Below are 25,974 nucleotides of genomic sequence, written 5' to 3'. Positions count from 1 at the left end.
AAGCTATAGTTTCATGGATGGGATGTTTGAGCAAAATATAATTGAAGGAATGAGTGTTTAAAACGTCATTAGGCCTATTCTGGAATAATCCACATATTACGTATATTCACTTGTGGAGAAGAGAAAAACTTTTCTTATCTTGTCACCGTGAGAAGTTTTTGACCTTTATACTAACATGATGTATATCTGTACATTATAGAAACACACTGTTATCTACCTTTAAACATGTTTAGTTCAGCCTGACAATTCAACATGATAAATGCGTTATTTCTATATCTATTCAAATGTGATTTATGGTTGTGAAATCCTGACTTAGCAGTGTATGAGGGTCATCTTCTTTCCTCCACCACCTGTTTCAGTGCTTGGTGGTCAGCCTGTTAGAGCAGCAGCTAAAGGCCAGCGCTGATAAGAACCTCAGGAACAGACATGAACACTGACAGCAGAGAGCAGACACACTGACCTTTACTCAGTTTGGCTGGATTGGGGCGAAAAGGACACAGACAGAGGAAGGGGAGAGGTTGAAAGAGTGAGACAGAGAGAGAGAGAGAGAGAGAGAGAGAGACTAACTGACATCTACAGGATGGTGGAGGAGGAACTAGGAAGAGAAGGAGAATGAGGGAAAAAAAGGGAGAGGGGTGAGGGCGCCCCAATGCCTCTCCCCATTTCAACTCTGAAATGGGGGAAACTATCCAATAAAGGTGAACACACCCACACATATACTTCAACAGAAGACAGGGGAAGATACTAGATACATCTGCTCATTGCATGGGGAACTGGAGAGTGTACTCATAGAAATCTATGTGGAAAAAATGAATTGCTAAATCCACCATGTCAATGTGATGCAATACTTGTATACTGTAATGATGACCAAAACAATACGGTCTGTCATGTATCCCTATGTCAGATCTGATCCAGTAAATCTCTTTTTCTAACTGAAACCAAAGCTTCTCTCCCCACTTGAGAAAGTAATTGAGGTTAAAGACATTGCATCACGTTACCACAATCTCTTTATAGATCAACCAACACCTTTCAAGAGCACCTGTGGTCAGAGGGTCAGTGTCTGTGTGTGTGTGTGTGTGTGTGTGTGTGTGTGTGTGTGTGTGTGTGTGTGTGTGTGTTCATCATCATTTCTACACTTAAATAAATAATCCATTTGAGTGTCCTTAAACAAGACACTTAACCTCTAAGCGTTTACTGTCAAATCGTACACAGAATCAATACTAAGACTAATTATTGTAGGACACAATAATAAACATTATAGGAAACCATATAGCATAGCTCCCGGTGTTTGCAATAATTAAAACAAAAGCTATCGCAGGTGACAGGACCCGGGACAAGTGGGGTGTGAAATATTTATATCCATAAGTTTGTGCAGCCGCCTGAAGGTTGAACATTCCTCAATGCTCACAAGAAATTGTAATGCAAAACCTGAGTTATGGGGACAATACTAAAATGATCCTTTTAGTTCAGTTAACTTTAGGAAACAAAGACAGGATTTTCAACAAACCCTTTTTTCTCGTGTAACAAAAGAAACATGACGGCCTTTCTTTTTACAAATAAAGAAAATGGTCTACAATGTCTTATTACTTGACCGGTTTTGATCCTCTGTGCTACACAAAGCTATTGAGGTTTGATGCTAAGCCATATATATGAAAAAAGATTAAGACAATAAACAAAATGAAACATTTTCTATTTTGTTTTATAGGTCTAATTTCACAGAAATAGGTCTCTCTAACCACATGCTTTGGAGTGTGACCTTGTTTTCTAAGGGTGTGTATGTGCTGATCGATAGAAGACTGCGCAGCTAAAAATCAATACAAGTTTGATTAGGACATGGTTTGCTCAACAGAATCAAATTTTTAGAAATTAAACCTGACTTAACTGCAATATTGAGTGCTGAGTCTCTTATTATTAAAATGTATTCAGGGTCTAATAAAAGCAAATAGCTTTCCGCTAAAAGGTCAAATCCTGTGCTTATCTACTGAGTGTGCATTGGAGATGTCTGTGTCCATGTTCTCATTTACTTTACTAAGTTTTCCAAAAGGTCACTGAAAAAATGTGTCCATATAAGTAAATATGTGTCATTGCTGCAAGGCCATGCATGCATTTATTTGGGCTAGCATGAAAGCATCAAAGGGAATGTTATTTTGGATGCTTCCTCTTGGCACAGTGTAGCATACAGGCCAAGGACTCGCAGTGCAGAACTTGGATTATGACTTTTTTATGGCAGCAGGGGTGGGAGATGGAACAGAAACTCAGAGATAACAAGTCCAGTTCCCAAAGCAACCCAGTTGGTGCCCACCAGAAACCACGTTTTTACAAGATTTTTCTCTGGGTAAGAAGAAAACCAGCTCAATGCCAAACATCATTATACATCGAAATGAGAAACTTCATGCGTGGAACCATCAGGTAAACCTCCATTATGCAACTGGGATTTTATTAAATGTGTGGAGCAGATCATTGGTTTGGATCAACATATCACTCTAAAAATCTATGTAAAAGAGAGAAAAGTTATTGAGCTTGTGAAACGTGTAAAATGTTCTTTCTTGAGCCTTCCTTCAAACATTTTAAAACAGGTGTATATGAGTGTGTGCATGTGCGGTATACATGAACTGCTCTCCTACTTAAATGTCAAATGATGGCATTTGTGGGTTCCTGGTATGGTATGACTGCCCGAAACAAGGAGTGAATAGGTTGAAGATGTTAATCAGTAGTTACGTGCAACTAATTCAAGATAAGTAATGCAACTTTATACTTCAACTTCACAACATGTCATTGCAAATGTATTTATAAAATAAGATATGTATAGTATAGTATACACTTTTTACTACACTACATTTGTTCGATAGCATATGCTTCTTGTTAATGTTATAACAAGATAAGAGATTAGTTGTTTGAACTGAACTTGCAAAAATGACAAAACTAATGATATCCTGCTAAAAAATATGATCTGATTAGGGTGAAAAATGGGGTAATTATAATATTATGGAATGTAGTCGACAAATAGCTTGTTCCATAATTACATTTCCCAAACACGAATTATACTTTAAATTTGAAAATGTTATGGCAATGACGCTAAACTATAATGAACAAATTATGTAAATTAGATATGCTAAATTAGATATTTCCGTTTAGTAAATCACATTCATGAACAGTTGGAGCAGTCCAATCCTGTTCTCTATCACCAAAGTCTGTTTTGTGAGCAATATACCTTTTTGTAAGAATCAACCGGCTTCTAACACCACAACCCTGGCTAGACGAATCCCTGCACAAGGAGAATTAACTTTCTTAACAAGACAGTCAAAGAAAACAACATCCGACAAATGATTTATATCCTTTCTGTCCTAATTGCAAACTCCACCGCGTTAGTGTCCACTGGCAAATCGAGGCTGACACAATGCTAGTCAGGGCAATGGCTTCACTAGAAGGAGCAGATGTGTGAAGCCAAATAAAAGTAGTGTTTGGATGCACTGTTGTTCCACCAATAACTAGGAAAGGTAAAGGTGGAGACACCAAAGGGGACAGGAGGCCTAAACACCGGACAAAAATAATGTAGGCCATTACAGGAGGAAAATACCCCAAAGCAAGAGAGAGAGGCAGTATGACAAAGAGAGATAGGCACCATAATAGGTCAAGATTGGTAATTGCGTCTGTGCGGGCTTTTGGGATTTAGAAAGGGTTTTAAGCTTCAAATTGAGTTGGAAAGTCGTATAGTTGCAGAAGATTTCAGGTGGAGCTGAAGGTGTTCTGACAACCTTGTAGATAATAAACCTGAGTTAATATATATATATATATATATATTAATTAAAGGAATGACTCAGCACAGGAGTGCAATGTGAATTTAAAATGGGGAAAAAAGTCCTTCAAGGAGCAGTCTTGTAGCACAACGTGCCATTTGAACATGCTTGTGAGGTAATGTCCATTATAAAAACCTTGAAAACGGGTACATCAATGCAACCAGCAGAATTTCAAATGAGGACCGCTCCCTGGCGATGCTGGCTTTGGTGGATTTCAACTCAATGTGGTACAGGCAGGTGAAAGATAGAGTGACAGGATTGTGAAGTCATGCCACTGATGACCAATAGGGAGTTTATACTGAAATTCGCAGCTTGCAGAGGCTTCAAGAGTTTTTTTTTGTAATTATAGATAAACAACACAATTGACAAATAGAGTGCGAATGTGTCTTTAAAAAAAAACATGTGCAAATGATTAATAAGTAAAACTTGCTACTCTGGCAGTAAAATGGAATAACATATTGAAGTGGAAGCTACTGTTACAGTTTTGCATAAATGGGTCAAAGAACACATGAACTCATCAGCCAAATTCAGAAAAAAATATCTGTGCACGATGTACTGATAGCTGAAGTTAAAGAGGACCTATTATACTACTTTTCTGGTCTTAATTTCTTGTTTTACACTGCTATAGAGCAACCTGACACGAATCACATCACAAAAAACTATGTAGATTTTCGGGAAGCTCTTTCTCTTATTTTGGCGATCCAGCACGTCCTGTCAACACTTGAGTGTGTGTGCTTCGGCAATCTCCGCTCCCTCCGCCTGTGCATCGGCCATCTTCGCTACCCTCCCCCCCTCCTGCAAACCCCACTCCGTTGTGATTGGTTACCTTCCTTACGGAACACTTTCAGTGGCGGGAAGCGCGAGCATAGACCTATAGGCAGACGCGAGGCAGACGCGAACAGGGAAGTGACAGCATTACCATACATGGAAACATCCGCGTGGTGACTTCACAAAGTTACATGCGACGTCACAAAGTTACAAAGGGTAGACCGCTTTGAACACGTGACTTCTCGACTGGCTAGAATAGTGTTTAGTGCTCGGCACAGACACCCCAGACGGTCAGCAGGGAATACGTCGAAATGCATGTAAGTCATTATTTGAAAATTTAGTATGGTTAAGCATGACTATGAATCATCATAACAACGTTTATAGGTCATAAAAGTCAAAAAGCATCATATGTCCTCTTTAAGGATACATTTTTACCTGAATCTGCAGCTCTCCTGGGCTTTACAGAGCCACTTTCAGCTCATAGTTTAGCTGTTCCCAAAACTTCACTGTTTTGGTTCACTCTCAGAACTCTAATCAATGCTGCTTCTGGAGGAAGCTTTGAAACGCCATGGTGCACTTCCTCTGAACAGACTGTGTTATTCAGACGCTAAAGAAACCGATATTTCCCTCAGGAGTTGGTGGACAACACAAACAGAGCTAAAAGAGAGTGAATATTGTATTGACTTGTATTCGCCAGGTGGGCAGAAACACGACCGAGAATTCATAGTATGTTTCTCCAACTGCTTGCTTGCTTGTGTAACTAAGCAACTTAAATTACTGTTATATAGGGTCGCCGTATGAATTTGAAAAAGGAGAGAAAGGAAATATCGTGATCACCGCCGAGAAAATAATTTCGATTATTGGTAGAATAGGGAAAATAAAAGTGTAACTCTTGTATCAAAGTCACAAAACCTAAGACATCGGACAATATAACATCAGAGTATTTTGGCAATTTACTCAGATAGGATGGTAACTTATCTCATCGTTGCTAGAGGCTCTTTGGAATCAGTACATCAATTGGTTTCCCCATTGTTTAAAGTTTAGTTATATAACTGCAGTAAGTAAGTTGTTTTGAATATGGATCTACATAACTGTGTTTAAGGATTTGTTAAGGATTTAGAATTTGGCGTATGATCAGTAAACTGAGTGAGGGGGTAGAAGCAATAACGACATAAAGCTAAGGTGACAGGCTATTAGCTGCATTTTGTCGAGGTATCAGGCAATATTTACCCTTATAATTAGATTTATGGGTGAGAGTGACTACCTCAGATTATGAGGATTTGAACTGAGGCGCTGTGGAATTTCACTAGATAGTGTTTAAGAGCAGCGGTAAATGGGCACCTGGAGAGGCAGAGGTGGCACATCAACATAACACAAAGATCAATACCTCGCTCAATGCTTCCCTCCTCACAGTTATCAACCTACAGCGACCCGCTAATGTTTAAAATGCCCCCTTTTCAAAACTGAAATTAGTACTTCCGGAAAACGATTTATGACGGGGGATTGATGAGGTGTTCCTAGTCTATTCCAGTCTAATTACAAAGGTCCTAATGAGCAATTATCAGCATGGCTCACTGAAATACAGACACCGTTTAGATGTTAAATACTGCCATTAACATTTGCCTATAAATGTTAAATGCCATCATTAACATTTGCCTGTGAGATGGAAGGAAGTTATCTCAATGTTTTCTTGGCAGCCCACAGAAGGCTGTGTTACAATTAAAACTACAGCGGACCAAACCCTATAAAAACGGTATGACCAGAGTGTAGTAGACCACCTATGTTTCGTTTCCACTGAGCGCTGACATTTTGCTCAAAACACAAAATGATTCATTCTTTCCAAGATGATGGAAGTTTATTTCTGTGACTGAAATAACGATTCTGTGGACCAATCAACCGACTGCTCCACCCTTTGGAACTCCTTTATACACCAACAAAAGGATGACAAAAATAAGTAGGGCACGGTACGCTTATGTTGGTACCCTCCCCAATTTTTGACAGTTGAAACACAAAAAAGTGCCATACCGAACCGAACTGTATCGATCAGTGGAATCAAGGCTCTAGATCTCTGTGTGACGAGTTGTATGCAACAAGCATCCACTGCAGATTTCTCCAACACATCTCTGTATCTGTGCTTGCAAAAATATAACAGTACAGTATAGTAAGCAGGCGGTCAATTAGAATGTACATAGTCAACCATGTGGGATAAGGCCTTCAACCCTTGCTTTTCTTCAGCGCAGTGAATGCAGAAACAGTCAAAGAGGAGTGGGTTGACTGAGTTGGATCATTGATCATCGGGCACACCCACCGATTCTTAAAGAGTCTTGGCACAGAGCAAGCTGCCTGTGGGACACATGAGAAGCCAGTCTGTAGAACTGAGCTTCATTTGGTCAGGCTAAGCCCGTCGGCCACCATCTCAAACCCACAGCTGCAGTCTCCATGAAACCCATATACTGACAACTTCCAGTACCACTGATCTTACTGCTTATCTATAAACCTGCATGCAGTATATATAATGAGGCTCTTTGTTTGTGAAAACCAGGTCACAACTGTGCAAGAGGATATTAAAAAAAAACTGGCCTTATTGTTTTGTATTTTAAAGAATGGTACAAAACTCCCCACAAAAAGGGAGGTGACTATTCAAATCAACAACTAGTGCATGGTACAACATTCTTTACTGTGAATGCTCTTTTATGCCCTGGTATCATTTATTTTATTTAGGCGGCAAACTTTAATGTAGTGTAGAAATGTAATAACAATCTCTTCCTCAACACATGATTTTCTGGACCATAAACCCTGTAAGTGTAATTATGTATCTGTATTTGCTTGGCTGGCACAGAAAGCAGGCTGTGTTCACTTGGGTCAATATCAGCAGCCGTGTTATTGTGTTTACAAGCTGCTTTATATTGAATGTGAGGTTTTACTGTAAGAAACAGTGACTCAATTTTGGCCAGTCTTCCTCCTACAGAAGTGTAGTTTAAATTATCAATGCGTTGTCCCTGGTTGGTGACAACTATTATTTGCAAAAAAACTGTCGCTGAGACCATCAGCTTTGAGCTTTGGCCTCCTTGACCTCTTAACTAGAACCCTCGATTAGAGTACCAATGTTGATGTCTGTGTCAAGGCCCCTTATCTCTGGCCTCTCCCCAACTTGATGATGTGCCAATTGTCCACATGGCACATTATTATTGACCTGGCCATTGTATGATTAAATGTACATGAAGAATGGTTGCTTCCTCGCATTGCTGTTTCCACCATTCCCTGTCGAGCCATAGTGATGTAACAACACTGAAAGTATAGAGGTAGCACTGTGATTGTACTTAGCCACCACGTGTCACTCTTGTCAATGCCAGCCCCCCATTTGAGCTGACCAGCTAAAATTGGACTAACTGGCATCGGAGAGGGCCCAAGGAGGCATGTGGGAATTTTGTAACCCCTACATGCCAGCTGGCAAATTGGACTCCAAAAGAGATTTTTTTTTAGTCTGCTTTGTAACTACAGTGTGACGGACAGGACACTTCAACAGTTGGCTATGTTTTCCTTCCTGCCTCTGTTCACTAGCGAGAGGGAGTGAGTGATGGTTTATCTTGGTGATTTCCCCGTGAACAAAAATCACTAGTGCAGAAACCTGAGAAATCCACAAGCTAAGAAATCTGGATAAAGAATGACAATATGCTTTTTCTGTATATCCTCGAGAAAACACATGCACACTGACATGTATTGCAGATATGTTTGGGTCCTCAATAACATTTTAGGTCTATCTTTACCTTGCCCTGAATTAATTTAAACAAATTAAATTAAACAAAGTCACACCATATGCTTATGTAATATACTGTAGGCTGGTGGTCTCTGAACATTGTAAGACCACAGCACCCCCACAAAAAGTTGGCTCCCTTAACATTAGAAGGACAAAAAATAAAAAAATAAATAGGTTGCTGACAAATTAATGGGACATGTAAGCCTGCCACACTCCGAAGAATGATCCGCAGGTCTCATTCCGCTAACATGAGGTTTCTTGTCTCATTTCCATAATGACTTTGGTTTGGAGAACTAGATTACACATAGCACAGTGTTTTGCACTATAACATACACTGATGGATGTATGTCTTCAAGCAGCCAGAACGTCTATGTTGCAATTGTGTTAATGTGGTTAAACAAACGTCATCAAAAATGCACAATAAAGAAACAATAAAGTGATAAATCTTGCTGCAGTCTTGTCCTGTCCTCACAGCACCCTCAAACCACTGCTGTAGTATAGGCTGCTGCTGGAAGCGGGCCAGCTGTGTGATTGGCTTTATGTTTCAGCGGTGTGCACGGACCCGATGAATGAGGACAACGATTTCTCTCTCATATGAATTTCCTGCAATGTGTTGGCATGTGTTAATAGGGGGAAAAAAAGACTGTAGAGCATTTACAATGAAAATGACTCAGTTAACAACATTCTGCCGGCTTATCTTCAACTAAATTATGCTTGGAGTTGGAGTAAAAGGAAAAAGAAATCCCTGACTCCCCTGTGGTTCTCTGTTCAGGCGTCACAGTCAGCCATTGAGCTCCGTCAATGAAGAAATCTGCAAACCATTTCATCCCAAAAACTCAAACAACTTGCCATAATAGCTCCTCACAAAGCTCCACATCAGCATCCAGCAGAGAGCTCCCTCTTGCTTTTTACTGTGGTGGCTGACTCACAACTGGGATTTATATCCCTATTGAGTGGAGGTGGCCCTGTGGAGAGTTTTTGATGTACGGGTCTAATATAATTCCAATGCATTTCTATATACAATACAGATGGTTTGGAGCAAGTGCACTCCTATCTATTTATCTATCTATCTATCTATCTATCTATCTATCTATCTATCTATCTATCTATCTATCTATCTATCTATCTATCTATCTATCTATCTATCTATCTATCTATCTATCTATCTATCTATCTATCTATCTATCTATCTATCTATCTATCTATCTATCTATCTATCTATCTATCTATCTATCTATCTATCCATCCGTATTCCTCTCTCTACTATAGCCACCACCACAGATGTTCTGTATCTCTCTGAGTGAATCCAGCTGAGGTTTTGCCTTTTGATGTTTTGTACTCGGTGTCCTGTAGAGAGCCAAAGACTTTCTTCCCGCACTAAGGGTAAGATGCACCAGTGCAGGCCACAGAACAGAGCAGAACATCCCAGTGAAAAACAAAATAAAAGTCTGATTCAATCGAGGGACTTTTTGCCTTTTCTCGCTCTGTTCCCAAAGTGTCACTGGCCTGAAGGGTCTTCTTGACAGGGGGATGTCAACAACAACTGACCGATAGCATAACGTTTCAAAGCTGCAAACGGCGACGCCCCAAACCCTTCACTGTTGTGTTTACGCTTTGAAACACAACAGAATGGAAAAGGTCACGGTTGTAACGGAAAAGGGTAGGGGAGATTGTTACCCATGGAGAATGAGCTAACGGGAGCCTTTCACATTTAACCCCTTTATGGAACCAAATACTTCCAGGAAATGTGGCATCAGAGGAAAGGAACTTAGAAGTCAGTTGAAGTTCCATCATTTGCTTTCCCACTTTAATCTAAAGAACTGTGAAGATTATGCAATTATATTAATAATGGATTGTCCTGAAAACAAGCATGTTGGGCATCTAAATTGCAATTTTCACACACCAGGAAGCAACTTTCTTGTTTGTCTTGTTGTTCTCAATTGCTCTCTCTCTCTCTCCCACTCTCTTTCTCTTCTCATTATTTCTGAAGCCAACAACAAAGCCTTTGTCTAAAAGTTGTATTTCTGGTGATAATAATGATAAAATTATTGTGGTGCTATGTACCCTTCTTATTTAGTGAATACAACTGTACACAAGTTGAAGTTGCCACATTGTGACGGTGTTTGACCAATCAGTGTCCTGAATTATCCATAAGTACCAAACCTGGCGCAAGGACTTTTTTATTTTACACCTGGACCTATCATGTAATAACTTTATTTTCAATTGGTTATTAGTCCACCACAGTTCCTCCAGTGGATCACCCTAATTGATCATCTACAATCAAGCAAGCCCCAATCAATACATTTACAAAGCAAGTTACATCAGGATAATATCCAGGGAGATACAACCAATCTAAGTCAATATAAAACATGTGTGGTAATCCTGCACCAAGTAATGTAAAGTAAACCTGGCCATGTGCCATAGTCAATTCCTTGATCAGCTCAGGCTTTATTTAGGACAATTTACAATTTTCTGAGTATACTATATCAGTGTGAATATGTGCCCTTGATGAAAGCGGTGAACTTGGAAAATGTACACAGCAATGAAAGATTCCTCACCTTCTCTCCTGTTGACCTTAGCAAAGACCGGCCCATGGCTGCTGCTTAGCTGGGCGGAGCTTCTGAATGACGATGACGGCAGATTGGTCACCAGTGGGCTGTCACATACCTCTGAAATCAGAAAATAAAGGAATCAATGCTTAGAATCATAAATAGTTTTCACTGAACCTAGGGGCTGATATGTTACTGTACATCATCTCACTATACTGTTGGTGAAAACATTAAGAAGGTGGAGAAAGTGTTCCACAAATGGAAAGGCTAAACTTGGAGCTCCTTAGAGAAGCCATAACAGATCATTGTAAGTTGGGGGCATTTGTCACGCAGCGCAGGAACAAGAATTGTTTCAGAGGAAGTGGTAAGGTAAGTTGCTTTTCCATTACATGTTACCGGCTCTACTGCTCTACTCGCCTTTGGTAGGGTACCCCTTGAACATTCAGAGAAAGCCAAGGTTTGATTAGCCTTATAGTTAATCTTAACACTATTCATAATGCTACACATTTTCTTCAATTCCTGACACACAAGGCCAAATGCTATGGAAAATAGCAGCGCACCGACTGCAATATAAAGTTGAATTAGTGTATAAAGAGGTTGGTCATGGCCTAGATAAAACTGGATAGAAGAAGCAGAGGTGTTTGAACGGATTTTCCTCTGAGGAATTGTGACATTTTAAAAGGACACAGTGAGAAAAAGGCAAGGCATAAATAAAGAGCACTTAGAGGAAAATTAAGGTGTACAAGGCTGTTGAACTGCCAGCCACTGACAGAGGATTTGAAAGACACAGATACATGAGAATACAAGGCATTTTCTAAAATGGAGGTACAAAGAATGCAGAGTTTCTGTACTAAATGTTTTGACAGTAGGCTAGACCGAATGCTAAAGGGCATTGAATTACAATAACATGACCTAGTCTACAGCAGTGAAAACCTCAAATTGCATCATTTATCTAAACCTTAAAACTTACTAATTTAGAATCCGGAACACTTCTGGATGGGGTAGGGGAGAACGGGGTAATCTGAGCCACTTTTTACATTTGCTCCCCTCTAAACGAGCTACAATGATTTATCACTCAAATTTACACATTTCCCATTAATTCAGGATGTTTCCTAGAAATGGGCATTAGCAGAATTTTTTCAAGACAAAGGGCAGTGAAAATATGATTGTTTTAAAAAAAAGTTGTCATGTGGCTCACTTTACCCCAGCTGTGGGGTAAACTGAGACAGACCAGAACAATCAAGGGGGTAAAGTGAACCAGCTGGGGGTAAACTGATCCACTTACTTTTTCCACTCTGAAACTACCATAACAACACATATTGTAACAGTTAGAATCCTGAAAGCTAGCCACACATTCCAGAACTAATGTCGGACTAGTAAAAGAATGATGGGGTTTGGTCAATTAAGCAAAGCAAATGTTCTAAACGCTTGAAAGTAACTCTGAACAAAATCAAATACAACACATTATAATTCAAAAGGTTTTAATAAGATTCAAATGAAAGATAGAACCAGTTAGATTAGAACACAGTCTGGGGGTCAGAACACAGGACCCTTAGAGCCAGCTAGTGTCTGGAGGTCAAAGCATAGGAAAATCAGAACCAGCGAGAACAGCCTGGGACTCAGAACACAGGAGAAGACCCAATTGGATTATAACATCAGCCTGTCATACTCTACAACTATGCCTACTCTACATTCCAGCCCTGAAGGTTACAGGGAAAGATGAGAAGGTGCTCTTTCCGTGTGGTTGCCCCAGGTCGTCTTCCTGGTGTATTTCCTTGGCATGATGGCTTGTCTACAATGTGTATGACATTAAAATAAAACATATGTCATCATGTAATATTACATTAAAATATGTGTAAGACTAAACTTAACTTGTGCCTCATGGTGGGGGAAAGTGAGACAGTGCCTCACTTTCCCCCACAGCATTTGGCTCACTTTCCCCCACCACCACAATTTGAGAAAAAACTACCTCTCTTAGCATTTCAGGCTAATCTTTAGCTAATATCATCACATGGTTTTTATATGTTGGTAGTTCATTAACACGTATGATAGAAGTTTTTCTTCGTGAATACATTTGCTTTGGCACAACAGTTGATTAAGTTGACAGCAAGAAAATTTACTTTTACATGCAAAATACCTATTTTGGTGAAAAAAACATGCTTACCACAGCACCATGAGCTCCTCTCTTTCAGGGCCATGGGGAAATGAGAGGGGCTTGAAAACATATATCTCACATGACCACAAATGTTTTCTGTTGCCTAGATACAGGGGGTGGCTCACATTACCCGATGCCTCAGATTCCCCCGTTCTCCCCTATATGCGTTTTATATATACAGTACTACAAGGACATGGGCTCAACACCAACCCATATGCAGTGTGATATAATGTGGATTGGGTCATGCATTATACAGTATATCACCTTCTGCAAACATAGACTCTATATTAAATAAATCTATATAAACGACTGAGCAAAATTGGCCAAAAGTGAGTAAACATTGTTAGTTTATTAAAGAAAAATTCACACATTTAATTATAATCTTTTATCAGATTTGCAGATTTGCCAGAGCAGATTTTATTTCAACAGAACCGTTTCTTTTTCTTCCTTATTCTTAACCTTAACTATTTCAATGCTTTTTAACATTTTCTTTAAGCACTAAATACAAATACAAAAATAGAACATTATCAAATGTTTCCATCCCTTTTTAAGCAAAATCTGCTCGACATGTGCACATATCAATGATTTACAAAAGCATTTACAAGGAAAACATTTTAAAGAACAGATTTAAAATAAGTTTGGGACCCAACTCATCGGGCTATGGCACTGTGCGCAGGCCTGATGGGCATCAACTCCTTAGAAAAGCAGCACATTGATCACATTGGGTTACTGGATCCTCACAGTCTCAGTCACTGTATCTTTACTACTTCTTCTGTTTGTATGAAGCACACACATTGACACTCGACTGGTGTGCTTTGCGCTTGAGGCAAATGGTTACGGGAGTCGGGAGGATAAAAAGTCCATCCATCTGCAGTATATCATCCAGTTAAGCATTTCAGTGATAGAACTGTCTAGAGAGGCCTCAACGGAACCAAAGATGCTGAATACAGATGAGCACCATCCATCACTTCAAAAAACAGAAGGTAAGAGAGTTCAGAGCAGTGTAAGTGTCCAACAGGGGCATAGTCAACATGTTGATCTCTCTCTCTGTCTGTGTCTCCCTCTCTCTTTCTGTGAGTAAGCAGGGACGTAACAGCCACCCCAAGTGGAAAACAGCTGTGCTAACCATTTCTCTGTTTGTTTGTGTCTTCACAAACTGCTTACCCTTTAACCCAAGATTTGCCCGTGGACAACAGTTTGTCTGCTTTATTCACCATGTGACTTTTTGACTATGGAAAAAGTACAGGAAACTAAAGCTTATAGGCAAGAGCACAAACCTCTATCATCACTAAGCCACTTTCACAAGTAAGAGGGAAAACTAAATTATCATCATCATCATTATAGACAGTTACTAAGTAGGGAAGGGTGCAAATTTAAAAAATATAACAGGAAAGATTTTCAATAAAGTGCGGTAACACTTTACAATAAGGTACACACAATTGTAGTAGCTACTACATACCTACTACATAGATATGTGTTACCTACTACATAGGGTTTTTTTGTGCTACCTAACACAGGTTTTTTTTTGTGTTAGCTACTACATGGGTTTTTTTTTGTGCTACCTAACACATAGGGGTTTTGTAGTAGGTAACACGAAAAAAAAACCCTATGTAGTAGGTAACACAAAAAAAATGAACACAATGCTGGAAATAATTATATGAATAAATAAAATATGACAGATGCCATCCTGCACACTGACCATAAGTAAACCATTTATGCCTAGTTACCTGTAAAACTGTAGATTTTGTGGGTTTTAATGAGAAGCAAGGAATCTCAACGGATGAGAAAATCCTACCTATGACAGTGTAGAGACAGAAAACTGGAGATATGCTGGGTTGGTGTGACACACTGTCATTTAGTACTGTGTGTGCGTGTGTGTGTGTGTGTGTGTGTGTGTGTGTGTGTGTGTGTGTGTGTGTGTGTGTGTGTGTGTGTGTGTGTGTGTGTGTGTGTGTGTGTGTGAGAGAGAGGTCTTGTTGTCTCTGTGTGTCAGTTTGTCTCTAAAAATGTCACTGCATGGATGTCAAGAAACAATCTTTAAAAAAAATGTTAGTAACAACTCTCTAGAATATATATTTTTTTAAACCGAACTGGCAGCTTGGCTCTATGAATGGCAGGTACAAATTTCCAAAACTTTGGCTTATGACCAAACAACTTCAGAATGAATGAACGTTCCATCAGACTCAGCTGTATATTATTTAGTGCTACTTTGCATTCAGGAGAAACGGTCATGGTGCTTAAAAAACTGCTCAGAAATTACAACCAGTATCGTAAATATTATAAGTTGTTTACGACCGAATGTTCACACAAACTAAGGACTGTATTTGTAATATTTCTGCAGCTCATTTTTCACAACCTTGCTTTCCCAAAACTAGATACGACTCAAAATCATATTGACATGTTGCTTTCAATACTCTGACACAAATAAACTCTATAAAACTAGCACACGGACACTGTAGTGTTCTCAACATGATAAAACCTGAGACATGGGGTTTTTCAAAATGTTAATTCCGACACCATTCTGATGTAGTGTTAATTAGCATGTACAATGTTTACTATGTTCACCATTTACACAGTATAGCTAAGGCTGATGAGAATGTCATTAGTGTTATAGGTATTTGGTCGTAAACCAAAGCATTGGACCAATTGAACCTTTAACCCGCTAATGGCGCTGGATGAAATGTCAGGGAATCAAAGTTCATCTTCTGAGGACCATTAACGCTTGTAACAAATTCCACAGTGATCTTTCTAATAGTTGTAAAGATATCTAAATGAAAAAAAATAACATAAATTTCAACCTCATTGTGCTAAAAAAGGTTTAAGGCAATAAATGGTCAGTAGGATTCAGGGAGCCAGTTAAAACCATCCAATGTTTGTTGAGTCTGGACCACAGTGGTGCACAGATCGACCATCAGATGGCCAAAAATTTGCATCCTAAAAATAACAGTTTGATTTCCTGACAAAGAACATTATGGCCTCAATCTCTTAGCATTCAAAGTGTTACTCAAATGTGCGTCTTTTTGTCTTTCTATCGGAATCGAGAGGCGTCACCCAGGAGTATTTTGTTGAGCCATCTGTAATCATCACTATGGTATGGCTGTGTAATCGTTTGCCTGGTAAAGCTATTTGGCTGAGTCTGATGTGAGTCCTGTGCCAGCTTTGGCTGCCGATGCAGCACGACAGCTTAACTGAGACGCTCTGCTGCCCGCCTCACTGCTAACAATCAGAGAATTATGTGTTCCTCATTTGCAGCCCTCCATTTGTCTGCTGGCGACACACAAGGCCGGCCAGTAATTCTGCTGACTTTCACCATGTAACACCTCCGTTGTTAGAAAATGACATTGCATTATTACTAAACGTGTATATAAACCGTTTTCAACAACATATTAGGCTACCCACAGTACTTTTTGTATTTGAAATGGTATGAATCCAATGCTTTGCCTCTGTGCCAGCCACATTAATATGCGGCGTCATGGAAGGCAGACCTAATCAGTAGAATTAAAGGATCAAAAGAAAACAGTGGGGCAGCAAAGCAGCAATTAAAACATTTATCTTCAGTCTGTGAAGTTTAACCCCTCATCGCACACATGCTGCGTGCTGGGACAAGCGACAACAAAAAACTAAACTAATGCACAATAGTAATGACGGAAAAGATTCAAAAATCATTCCAAGTGAAATACGACAGTCTAATGCAAATTTAGGGAGGATTGCTGCAGGTTACATCACTTCCACTAATGGACAAGGGCGAAATGTCGAGCCTTTGATGAGCATTTCATTAATGGATCAAATTTGCATTTCAAAATAGGGACAGGAAATGTAATGGCATATATTTTCTTTGCAGACATTTGCATTGAGAGGACATTAAGTGACTTTGAAAAATAAATAATGAATAAAAAAACACTTTTCTAAGAATTACCATGTTCTACTTTGTTTCTCTTTTGCCTGTAGCACTTACGGCTGGTTGTCCCTCTGTGCACCGAATAACTGAAATCTTTTTTCAAACAGAGATTTTTTTTTAGACAGTTTATTTTCTTATTTTCCTTTCCTATCAAAATGAATAGACCTCATCTATAAAGCCTTGTTGTAAGAAAAGGAGAATGCATTATTCCTTTTACAACCTGGCTCTCCTTACGGCCATAATACTGGTTGGGCTATAATAACATAACTGGCCTTTACACTAGACTTGTTTAAAATCTGATTTCTTGCCTGGTTGACCCGGGTAAAGCGCTATCAAAATAAAATGGGCGATGAACCAAACAACAAAAAATAAGATCCAGGAGTGTCATGGATCTGGTGTGGATATTATTACATCTATTCATAAAGAGAGGTAGGTCAGAATAAAATGCTCATTCTACGGTAATAGACAATATATAATATTCCATTTCTACCAATTCTGTCCGGAAAAATGGCAATACATTCAAGACCCAAAAGTTTGACTGAATAATGTAGGTTATATTACAAGCAAGCCCCAACAACAGCAAGTTATACCAGCATCCAATGCGGAAGTGGCAAAAAAATGCAGTTCACAGAGTGGACACTAAGAGGTGGTACCAAAACAGAGCAATTTCTCATTGACTCCCATGTTAAATAGGCCTTTTTTCACAGCATTATTAAACCTATTTACCGCCTGGTCCAAAAAAACATTCTAGTCTGTATGTTTAGGTCATATCTCCATGACAACACTAAGGGGGGTGATTCTTTTTGGACCAGGCTAGTTTTTATTTATTGGAGGTTAAAATGTATGAAACATTAGGAGCGCAGCCTCTTGAGTGATAGCGAGCCGCCCGTTGGCCCTCACTTTACCTCGGAGGTATACGTCAGCTAAATGGGCCTATCTCGCTCCCCCCTACGTCACATCAATGCCCTTTTTTGGTAAGAGGAAATGAGGCGGAGTAAAAATCTGCCAAGATGGCGATGCGCATAGGCCAGGACGATTAGAATAACTGAGGTAAGCCCGGATGCTACATCCATTTGATATTCTATGTATTACTGGCACGTGGCTGCCATTCAAATATGAATATTAGAAATTGGTTCGCAATATGCTACTTTGGTTTGGTATTGGTTTGTTTCAACAATTAAACAACCTGTCCTGTATGTGTACTCTGCCTGATCTCGTCTGGCAGGTAATGGGCTGTCAAAGTGCAGGTTGTTGTTAGTAAGCTTTCCCACCTGGGCTGTTGACCTGACTGACATAGGCTTAAGTTGGACACTTCAGACTGTCGCCCTCATGGTCTCCCAGGGTGTTTTATTTTCTGTCTGCATGCCACATCCTTGTACACCATTTTCCACTTAGCACGTCACACACTCTGCTGAGGTTTCAGACGTTACACAACTTATGGATTTGCTTTATCAATAATTTTATACAATGCATCGTTTCATGTTTTACTTCCATCTTTTTGTGAGTTCTCCCTCATTTGTCTGAACCTGGAGCCAGGTCATGATACATTCAACACAATACTTCCACCCAGACAGGACATTTAATGTTGAAAACACCTCAAAGAAATCGTGCTGATACATTGACTATGAACTTTGTTCTGCTCACAGATTGCGAAAACTCACACAGATAGTGTGACAATGTCTTAATCTACAGTATGTCACAACAGCAGGGTTTTTTCAAAGAAAATTGCATTGTAATGGAAAAAACATGTTACGGTAATGCCACGCCGCCAGCAGAAAAGTTAGATGACAAAGACTGCTGCTGCTGTGCACCACTGAGCTGTGGTCAGGTGAACGAATCTGACCACACACGCACACGCGCACACGCACTGATGAGTGAAATGAGAGAAGGAGCTTGGAGGGTCAACGCATAGATAGACGGAGGGCAACTACGATAGAATACACTGACTGTGCAACCAAACATACTCCTTCAATTCTTTTTTCCACTTTTTTGTTGGTAAACTCCTTAGTTCTTCCTCTGCCAACGCTCTGCTCTTGTTCCTCTTTTTCTCTTTTATTTACTATAGTCTTTCATCATACGTAGAGATCAAATCAAATCAGTTTTATTTGTATAGCCCAATATCACAAATAGACATTTGCCTCAGTGGGCTTCACATTCCATACAATATGACACCCTGCCCTTACACCCTTAGCTCGGCTGAGAAAAAACTCCCAGTAAAAAACCCTTTACCGGGATTAAAAAATTTAGAAATCTCAGGGAGAGTCGAGTCGAGATGTAGTGTCTGTTTTAGTTAAATTACTTGACTTAGAAACAGCTTTATCCACCGTTTCCTAGGTTTCCCAAAGTGAATTTACTTCGGCAATGAAATAAGGAATACTGCATAGTATGCCTTTAAATAAGGGATTTGAATAGTTCTTCTGACACTGATTTCTTAAGTATAAAAGCACAATAAATGCATTTAGATAGCCGAGTGGTTACAGCATATGCCACATAATCGCAAAGTGGCTGGTTCAATTCCAGCACTTTGTTGCCCTTTGTTGCAGGGAATTCCCCCTCTCCCACCTCCCGTTCCACTGTCCATTAATGGCAAAAAATACTCAGAATATTACCTTAAAAGCACAGGAAACCTCAGAGACATTTCTCTTTTAAAATGGTTATCAGTTTTACTAATAGCTGATGCCCACAGTTTTCTACTTTTCCGAGCTGCATGAGTGACAGTGAGTAGTGACCTCAGTAGAATGCGGCTGGTTCTTGGACTGTTAACGAGTCATCTGATATAATGACAGCGCCGTTTGATGAATGGGCCGGTTTTTAGGGAGACAGTCATCGTCTGGGGAGCTGGCCTTGGACAAACACAGAATCCCAACAGGTCACAAAGGCAGATGGATGGACCGCAGTCCTCCGTCACTTTTATCGCCTAACTAGGCCTACTTGTCCCTGGGATTAATAAATCTAGATTCATGACTGGCAGCTGCGGGCTCCCATCACCAGTATCGCCTTAACCTTGACTTAATCAGAACCTCTTCATGACTCCCCCTCTACTAAACACATTTTCATAAATGACACAATAAGAAGTAAATAGGGCGGATTTATCCGCCATACTTTGCGGTAACTCGTAAGACTTCACCTCATGAAGCATAAAGGACAGCGGGGTTTGCAGTGAAAATGTCTCACACATTCACACACCAAATTGATTTTATTCGGGAGGTTTATGTTCTCTCTGCGCACACCACCGGCTCATTGAAAAGTAATAAATTCTGATGAGACGGGGCGGTTCGCATATGAATCACGAAGCTAAGGCCCATATTTAAATCAACTCATCTCCCAGCATATTTCTTACCAACGTATTCACTGTCTGGCTGTGGACTGTAGAAGGGGAAATGAATTTCAAGAAGTCTGAGAACAATAATCACACCTTACAGCCCCTGTAAACCCAAAACTACAAAATCCTTCAAACTATGTCATTTCGGGAGTTATGATAGAAAGCATCTGAAAAGAGTTTGAGTTATTTATCAATACTAGGATATTGATACGGACACGGCCACCCATTTCTGTCAAACGGTGTAGACAGTAAGAAAGCTGTTTTTATAAACTATGTTTTATAATATGTATGAACATCTATTTTCAATCAGATTTTTGTGAAAGGTTATCGAGACACCCAGCTTTGATGTCATATATTGATTTTTTTACTATTTTAGACAAGGTTTCCAGAGGCTTTAATGTTCCCCCCTCAGTAGTTAAATAATCAAACATCTACCCAACCCACAGTCTCCACCATCAGAGATGCTTCTGAAGTTTCCCCATTGCTTCCACTGGTGTAAAAATGAAAATGAAGACCATGGTCGGATTTTTTATAATTTTGTTCTGTAATACTGAAAAATACAGAAAGAGATGTGTCTACACTGCTTGTGGCAAATTGGCCCTGATGATAATTTGCAAATTGAAACAAAACAAAGGACAAAACAACGGATGTGCATAACTTTCAGATCCACAAATGCTGATTATAAGCCACATCAGGCAAAATAACAGCATAGGCCATTTGTTCAAACAAGTGGGCTCTTGTAGTCATGCAAATAATTATATCTCACCAGCAATGAAAGCAGCTATTTGGCATTGTTATCCTGCCACAAACCCACTTAGGGAGTGAATGGCTGAGCATACGACTTCAACACTGGAGGCTGTGCCGTTTATGACCACCAGTCATAAGCATGAATTGCATTTCCCCGAACAATATCGATTTTAAAAGGGCCTGGTTCTTAAACCAAAGTAGTTTGTACGATTTATTGTCAGATCAAAATCAAAAATGTTTATTTGTTTAATTCCAAACTGCAATGTTTGAAGGCATGGTGGACAGTTGACCACTAGGGAGACCCCATGAATGAAATATTAACCCCTAAGCCTAAACTTATAAGACTCAAAACCCTGCTCACTCTCTACCTCTCCCTCGGACACCTGACCAATACGGGATGAAGTGGGCGAAAATATTGGCTTGTCGGAAAGTTACAGCAATTCACGCAATAGCTACCATGTATCTAACCTCCGCCAGTTGTGCAACTGTGCGAAAATGTCAGGACTGGAGCAAAGCCAAGAAACACCAACACCACTGTTGTGCAAGGAACTATTCGAACAATGTCTACTTTCCGTCGTCATTCAAGAGATTAAATTATATTTCCTTTATCCAAAGTGATTTATATATGGCTACACACAGGGCCGCCACTCCCTATACGCAGGGTACGCAGAGCGCGTAGGGCACCAAGTTCCTGGGGGCCCCCCAACAAAAATGTTTTTATAATTTTTTTTATAATTCTTTTTTTTTGTTATGAAAAAGGAAAAATATATGATCCGGGGGCCCCCCAACATTGAGGTTTTGTAAAAAACTTCATGATGATCATTACATTACAAAAAATATATAAATTAGTTATGAACAGGCCCATTGTTGTTTTGTCTTAATTGTGCAACCTATCCAGGGGTGGATTACTGCACAGGCATACCAGGCACAGGCCCAGGGGCCCAAGGGCTCAAGGGGGCCCTTAGCCAGAGATACTGATAGTAACTTTTCATGTTGCATAGTCAAAGAGCTCTGTCACTGATGTCAATAACAGGGTCAATAACAGGGTCCAAAAAGGAATAGCCTAAATATAAGTATACTCATCAGAATGTAACAAGATAGAAATCATCATGGGCCCCTCAACTAGTAGGGGAGAAATACAAAGGCAAGTTAAAAACAACAGCATTACTAGCTCTGTGTAAGGGGCTCCATGAGGGGCCTTGAAGGCCCCCTCACACATACACAAATAAGCTTTCTATGTGTGAATTCTAAATTGTTCATAACAAGTAGCTATCCACCCTTTATCTGTTGAAATGGGCCCCTCCATCATAGAACATGGATCTGCAGACCAATCTACTGTACTGTTTTTACAGTTGCAGAGTAAGGAGTGCTGCCTGTTTAAGAAAAATCTGAAAAATAATGTTCCTTCTGCATCTCAGGAGTTGATATAGCCTCTAAAATTTCCTCTCAAAGTGCACCAGATTAATGCATTTTACTTTAAAAAGGTAAAAAAAAAATCTGGGGGGGCATGCCCCCGAACCTCCAACAATATCCCAAAATCCTATGGGAAACACTGACTTCCTTAATATGTTTTTGCCATTAATTGTATGTATCTGTATGGAAATATCAGTGTACCTGACTGGATATTTACGAGTGGGGGGCCCTTTAAGAGTGTGTGCCCAGGGGCGCATTATCTCATAATCCGTCTATGAATTTATCACTCAATTCCTTTGCAAAGGCAGTTAGTAGGATACGAGGCAACTTTTTTCACAAGTTAAGCTGTTCTTTCTATTAGTAAATGCTGTTTGCAAAAACTCATCACTACAGCAAATGTGCCAAAAAGTAGTCGCAGAGATCTTGCAAGGGCAAAAAAATTCCGCCTGCGCCCTACGGGTGCGAGCATCTTGGTGTTTTTTTTTGTTGGGGGCGGGGGGGGGAGGGGGGGGGCACCACTGACAATTTAAGCTTAGGGCACCCAAAAGCTTAGCAGCGGCCCTGGCTACACTGGACTTGCAGCGCTCTGAATGGGGTTCAAACCCCAGTCTCCCGTACCAGAATCAGTACTGTTACCCACTACTGAGCTATAGATATAATAAGATGGATAGACAGAGAGAGTGTGAAAAACATGGATGTGACAGTGACAGAAACCTCCAGTCCTCCATGTACAAAACCGTAAGAATGATGTGATAGTTCTCTACTGAGCTGAGAGCTTTTCATTGCTTAGGAAAGCAGAGTCTGGACAGACGACGGTCATTAAGGGCTCTGACTTCTATAGCCTACAGTATATTCTGCAGAGCAAAATATATGAAGCACAGTGGAAAAATGCCAGCTTTTGTGATTTGCCTCTCCGTGTCTCCGAGCCAACACACACAATGTACATCAACTATGTCATCTAAATGCGTTTACATTTTTTATTTTATTTTTTTTCATTCCATACTTTATCAATAGCCTACCTCTTTATGTATTTTACAGGTGTTGCCTTCTCAAACAATCAATAGTGAGAAACCACATTGCATATTAATGTATCATCCATCCGTCCTTCCATTCAATCAGCTGATGAGCAATGTGTGTGTGAGAAACCTCCCAATCCATCAGGCTTGTTAGTGATTTCTTTGTCGATTTGCCAACGGGGATGTCTGTATTTACAGCATCGGTCAAAGGGAGTTCAGTTTAATTACAGTGGAGTTGTGGGGTCATCAGATTTTACACTTCAACAGTGGGGCTACTGGAACTATTCATTTAAACCTCCGGGGAGGTAAATTACAGGACATATTCACTCTGGGACTTAACAACAGCAGATAATAGAACGAAGATATGTACAGTACAGTATCTCTCTATCTATCTATGAGCAAGGCACTTAACCCCGAAACTGCTCCAGGGTTGTTGTACAATGGCTGCCCCTGAGGGAGGACCCCCTCTGGAGTGTGGTGAGGGGATATGCGAAAAAAGACAAATTTCGATGTGGCCTTGTGTTAATTGACAAATCAACTTAACTATATCTATCTATCTATCTATCTATCTATCTATCTATCTATCTATCTATCTATCTATCTATCTATCTATCTATCTATCTATCTATCTATCTATCTATCTATCTATCTATCTATCTATCTATCTATCTATCTATCTATCTATCTATCTATCTATCTATCTATCTACCTCTAAATTCAATCATCCATCCATCTCAAACTTGCTGTATTCCTCAAAATCAAAATTCTCACAGTTAAAAAAAGCAACTGTTTCACTGCATGGCTTCACTTTCACTTTTTAAGATGTATCCCTGAGCCAAAATCTGAAGCAGCGCGCGGGACGATCCCCCTCCTGTGCAGCTCCCTCACATCTCCACGGACAGAGTCTCTCTCCCGCTCTCTCTGGAGAAAACATCAAATGCTGGATAGGGCTTAGAATAAAGAACTCAACTAGTGGGATTCGCCTTCTCTTTAAACATGACAGCCATGAATCCCCTGAGGATGCGCGCTCCCTCTCAACACCACAGCCACCCCGCGATGGTCTGATCAGACCGCAGCAAACCGATTAAATCACAACATTCACAGAACGAACTGCATGCACGATTGTAAAACTGGAGAAACAGTTCTCAACGCAGAATCATAAAATGGACTTTCAGCTGCTGCCTTAGCTACTCTTTCAAGCCTCTCTCTCTCTCGTTATCTCTCTCTCTCTCTCTCTCTCTCTCTCTCTCTCTCTCTCTCTCTCTCTTTGAGTTCTTACAAAATGAATGATGGCAAGCAAGAGAGGCATGCAGGTTTTATGACTTTTATGATAAATAACTCCGTTTAATCATAGGTTGAACTGCTTTGATAAACGTTGAAGACACTTTTCGATGCAAAATTACAGATTGTCCAATTTGGAGATTTGCTGCTTTTCTGTTTTACAGTGTTGTAGCCCTACATTGAATATGGGCTCTGCTGGTTAGACAGAACAGGAACAACTTCAAGGTGTCAACTTGGGCTTTTAGACTATACACAGTTAACCGATTAATCGAGAAAATAATCAGCACAGTAATCAATGATGAAAATAATCATTAATTGGAGCCCTATAAAGTTGAGGCTGGATTATTTTGGTAAAGCAATCCGTTTGTCTGGATTTATGACATCATGTTTGATCAATTCATAATCTCTTGAAAAAGTTTTTTTTTCTTTCTAAATGAGCTGGCTCATCATTATTAAAACAGCCATATCCGTTCTCAGCAAGCCAAAACACAGAATGCCCCCCATTGTTAACCCATTTACATTACAGCTCAGACCATTCTCAGTGCAATAACAAGCCAAGGTGGTCAAAACAACGCACTGAAAAGCCCCCCGCTCTCTTTGCCAGAGTCGCTCACCTTCTGCACCTGTCCCACAAGAGCCTAGTAGCAGCAGCGAGGCGATCAGCGCAGTAATTCCAACGCGTCTCTTACTCCCTAAAGGCATGTTGGAGCGACGGGCTGCTGCAGGGAGGGTACAGCCTACTATCCCACAGTCCTTCCGTCCTCCTCCTACTCCTCTTCTCCAGTTCGCAGCTCTCCTCTGCTCTCCTCCAGCTCCGCTCCGCTGCAGTAGCCCTGATCACACAGTGTGGAGGGGGCCGTCCGGTGTGTGTGTGTGTGTGTGTGTGTGTGTGTGTGTGTGTGTGTGTGTGTGTGTGTGTTGGGGGGGGGGGGGGGGGGATGTTCTCACACCGCCTGCCCTCTGTCAAGTGATGGAGGGAGAAGTGGAGGGAGAGATTTTACGAGACTTTTGCGGGTGCGAGACGAGCGCACCGCCTCCCTCACTGAGATCCTGGAGAAGTGTATGGTTCCTTGATGGAGAGTAGCCTACATGTTCATGGCTCAGTGAGGGCTGGTCTAATGTTTAACTCTTAATGCAGCTGTGAGCTATAGCATTGGCTTACGTCTCAATCATTTAAAAAATAAAATAAAAAATATATATATAGGCCTACAGAATTCGCTTTTTTTAAGTTGCTCAGTATCTCTTATTTTATTTATCTCACTCTAGTAGTT

General features: G+C 40.2%; 1 protein-coding gene across 1 annotated transcript in view; it reads right to left on the bottom strand.

Annotated features, from left to right (window-relative positions):
• The window catches only part of LOC307254859 (contactin-associated protein-like 4), a gene marked incomplete at both ends in the record, with an annotated part of 85,471 nt that extends 60,066 nt beyond the window's left edge, over positions 1-25,405 (bottom strand). The window contains 2 exons of the mRNA XM_080033394.1: positions 10,881-10,991; positions 25,318-25,405. Of these exons, the coding sequence (XP_079889520.1) occupies positions 10,881-10,991; positions 25,318-25,405 (199 nt within the window). The remainder of the gene's footprint in view (positions 1-10,880; positions 10,992-25,317) is intronic.
• Positions 25,406-25,974: the final 569 nt, after the last annotated feature.

The sequence above is a fragment of the Ammodytes marinus genome (genome assembly GCF_949987685.1).
Source record: "Ammodytes marinus genome assembly, chromosome: 8".
Classification (NCBI taxonomy): domain Eukaryota; kingdom Metazoa; phylum Chordata; class Actinopteri; order Uranoscopiformes; family Ammodytidae; genus Ammodytes; species Ammodytes marinus.
The sequence above is the reverse complement of the archived record's forward strand: the minus strand, read 5'-3'. Positions and strand labels throughout refer to the sequence as shown.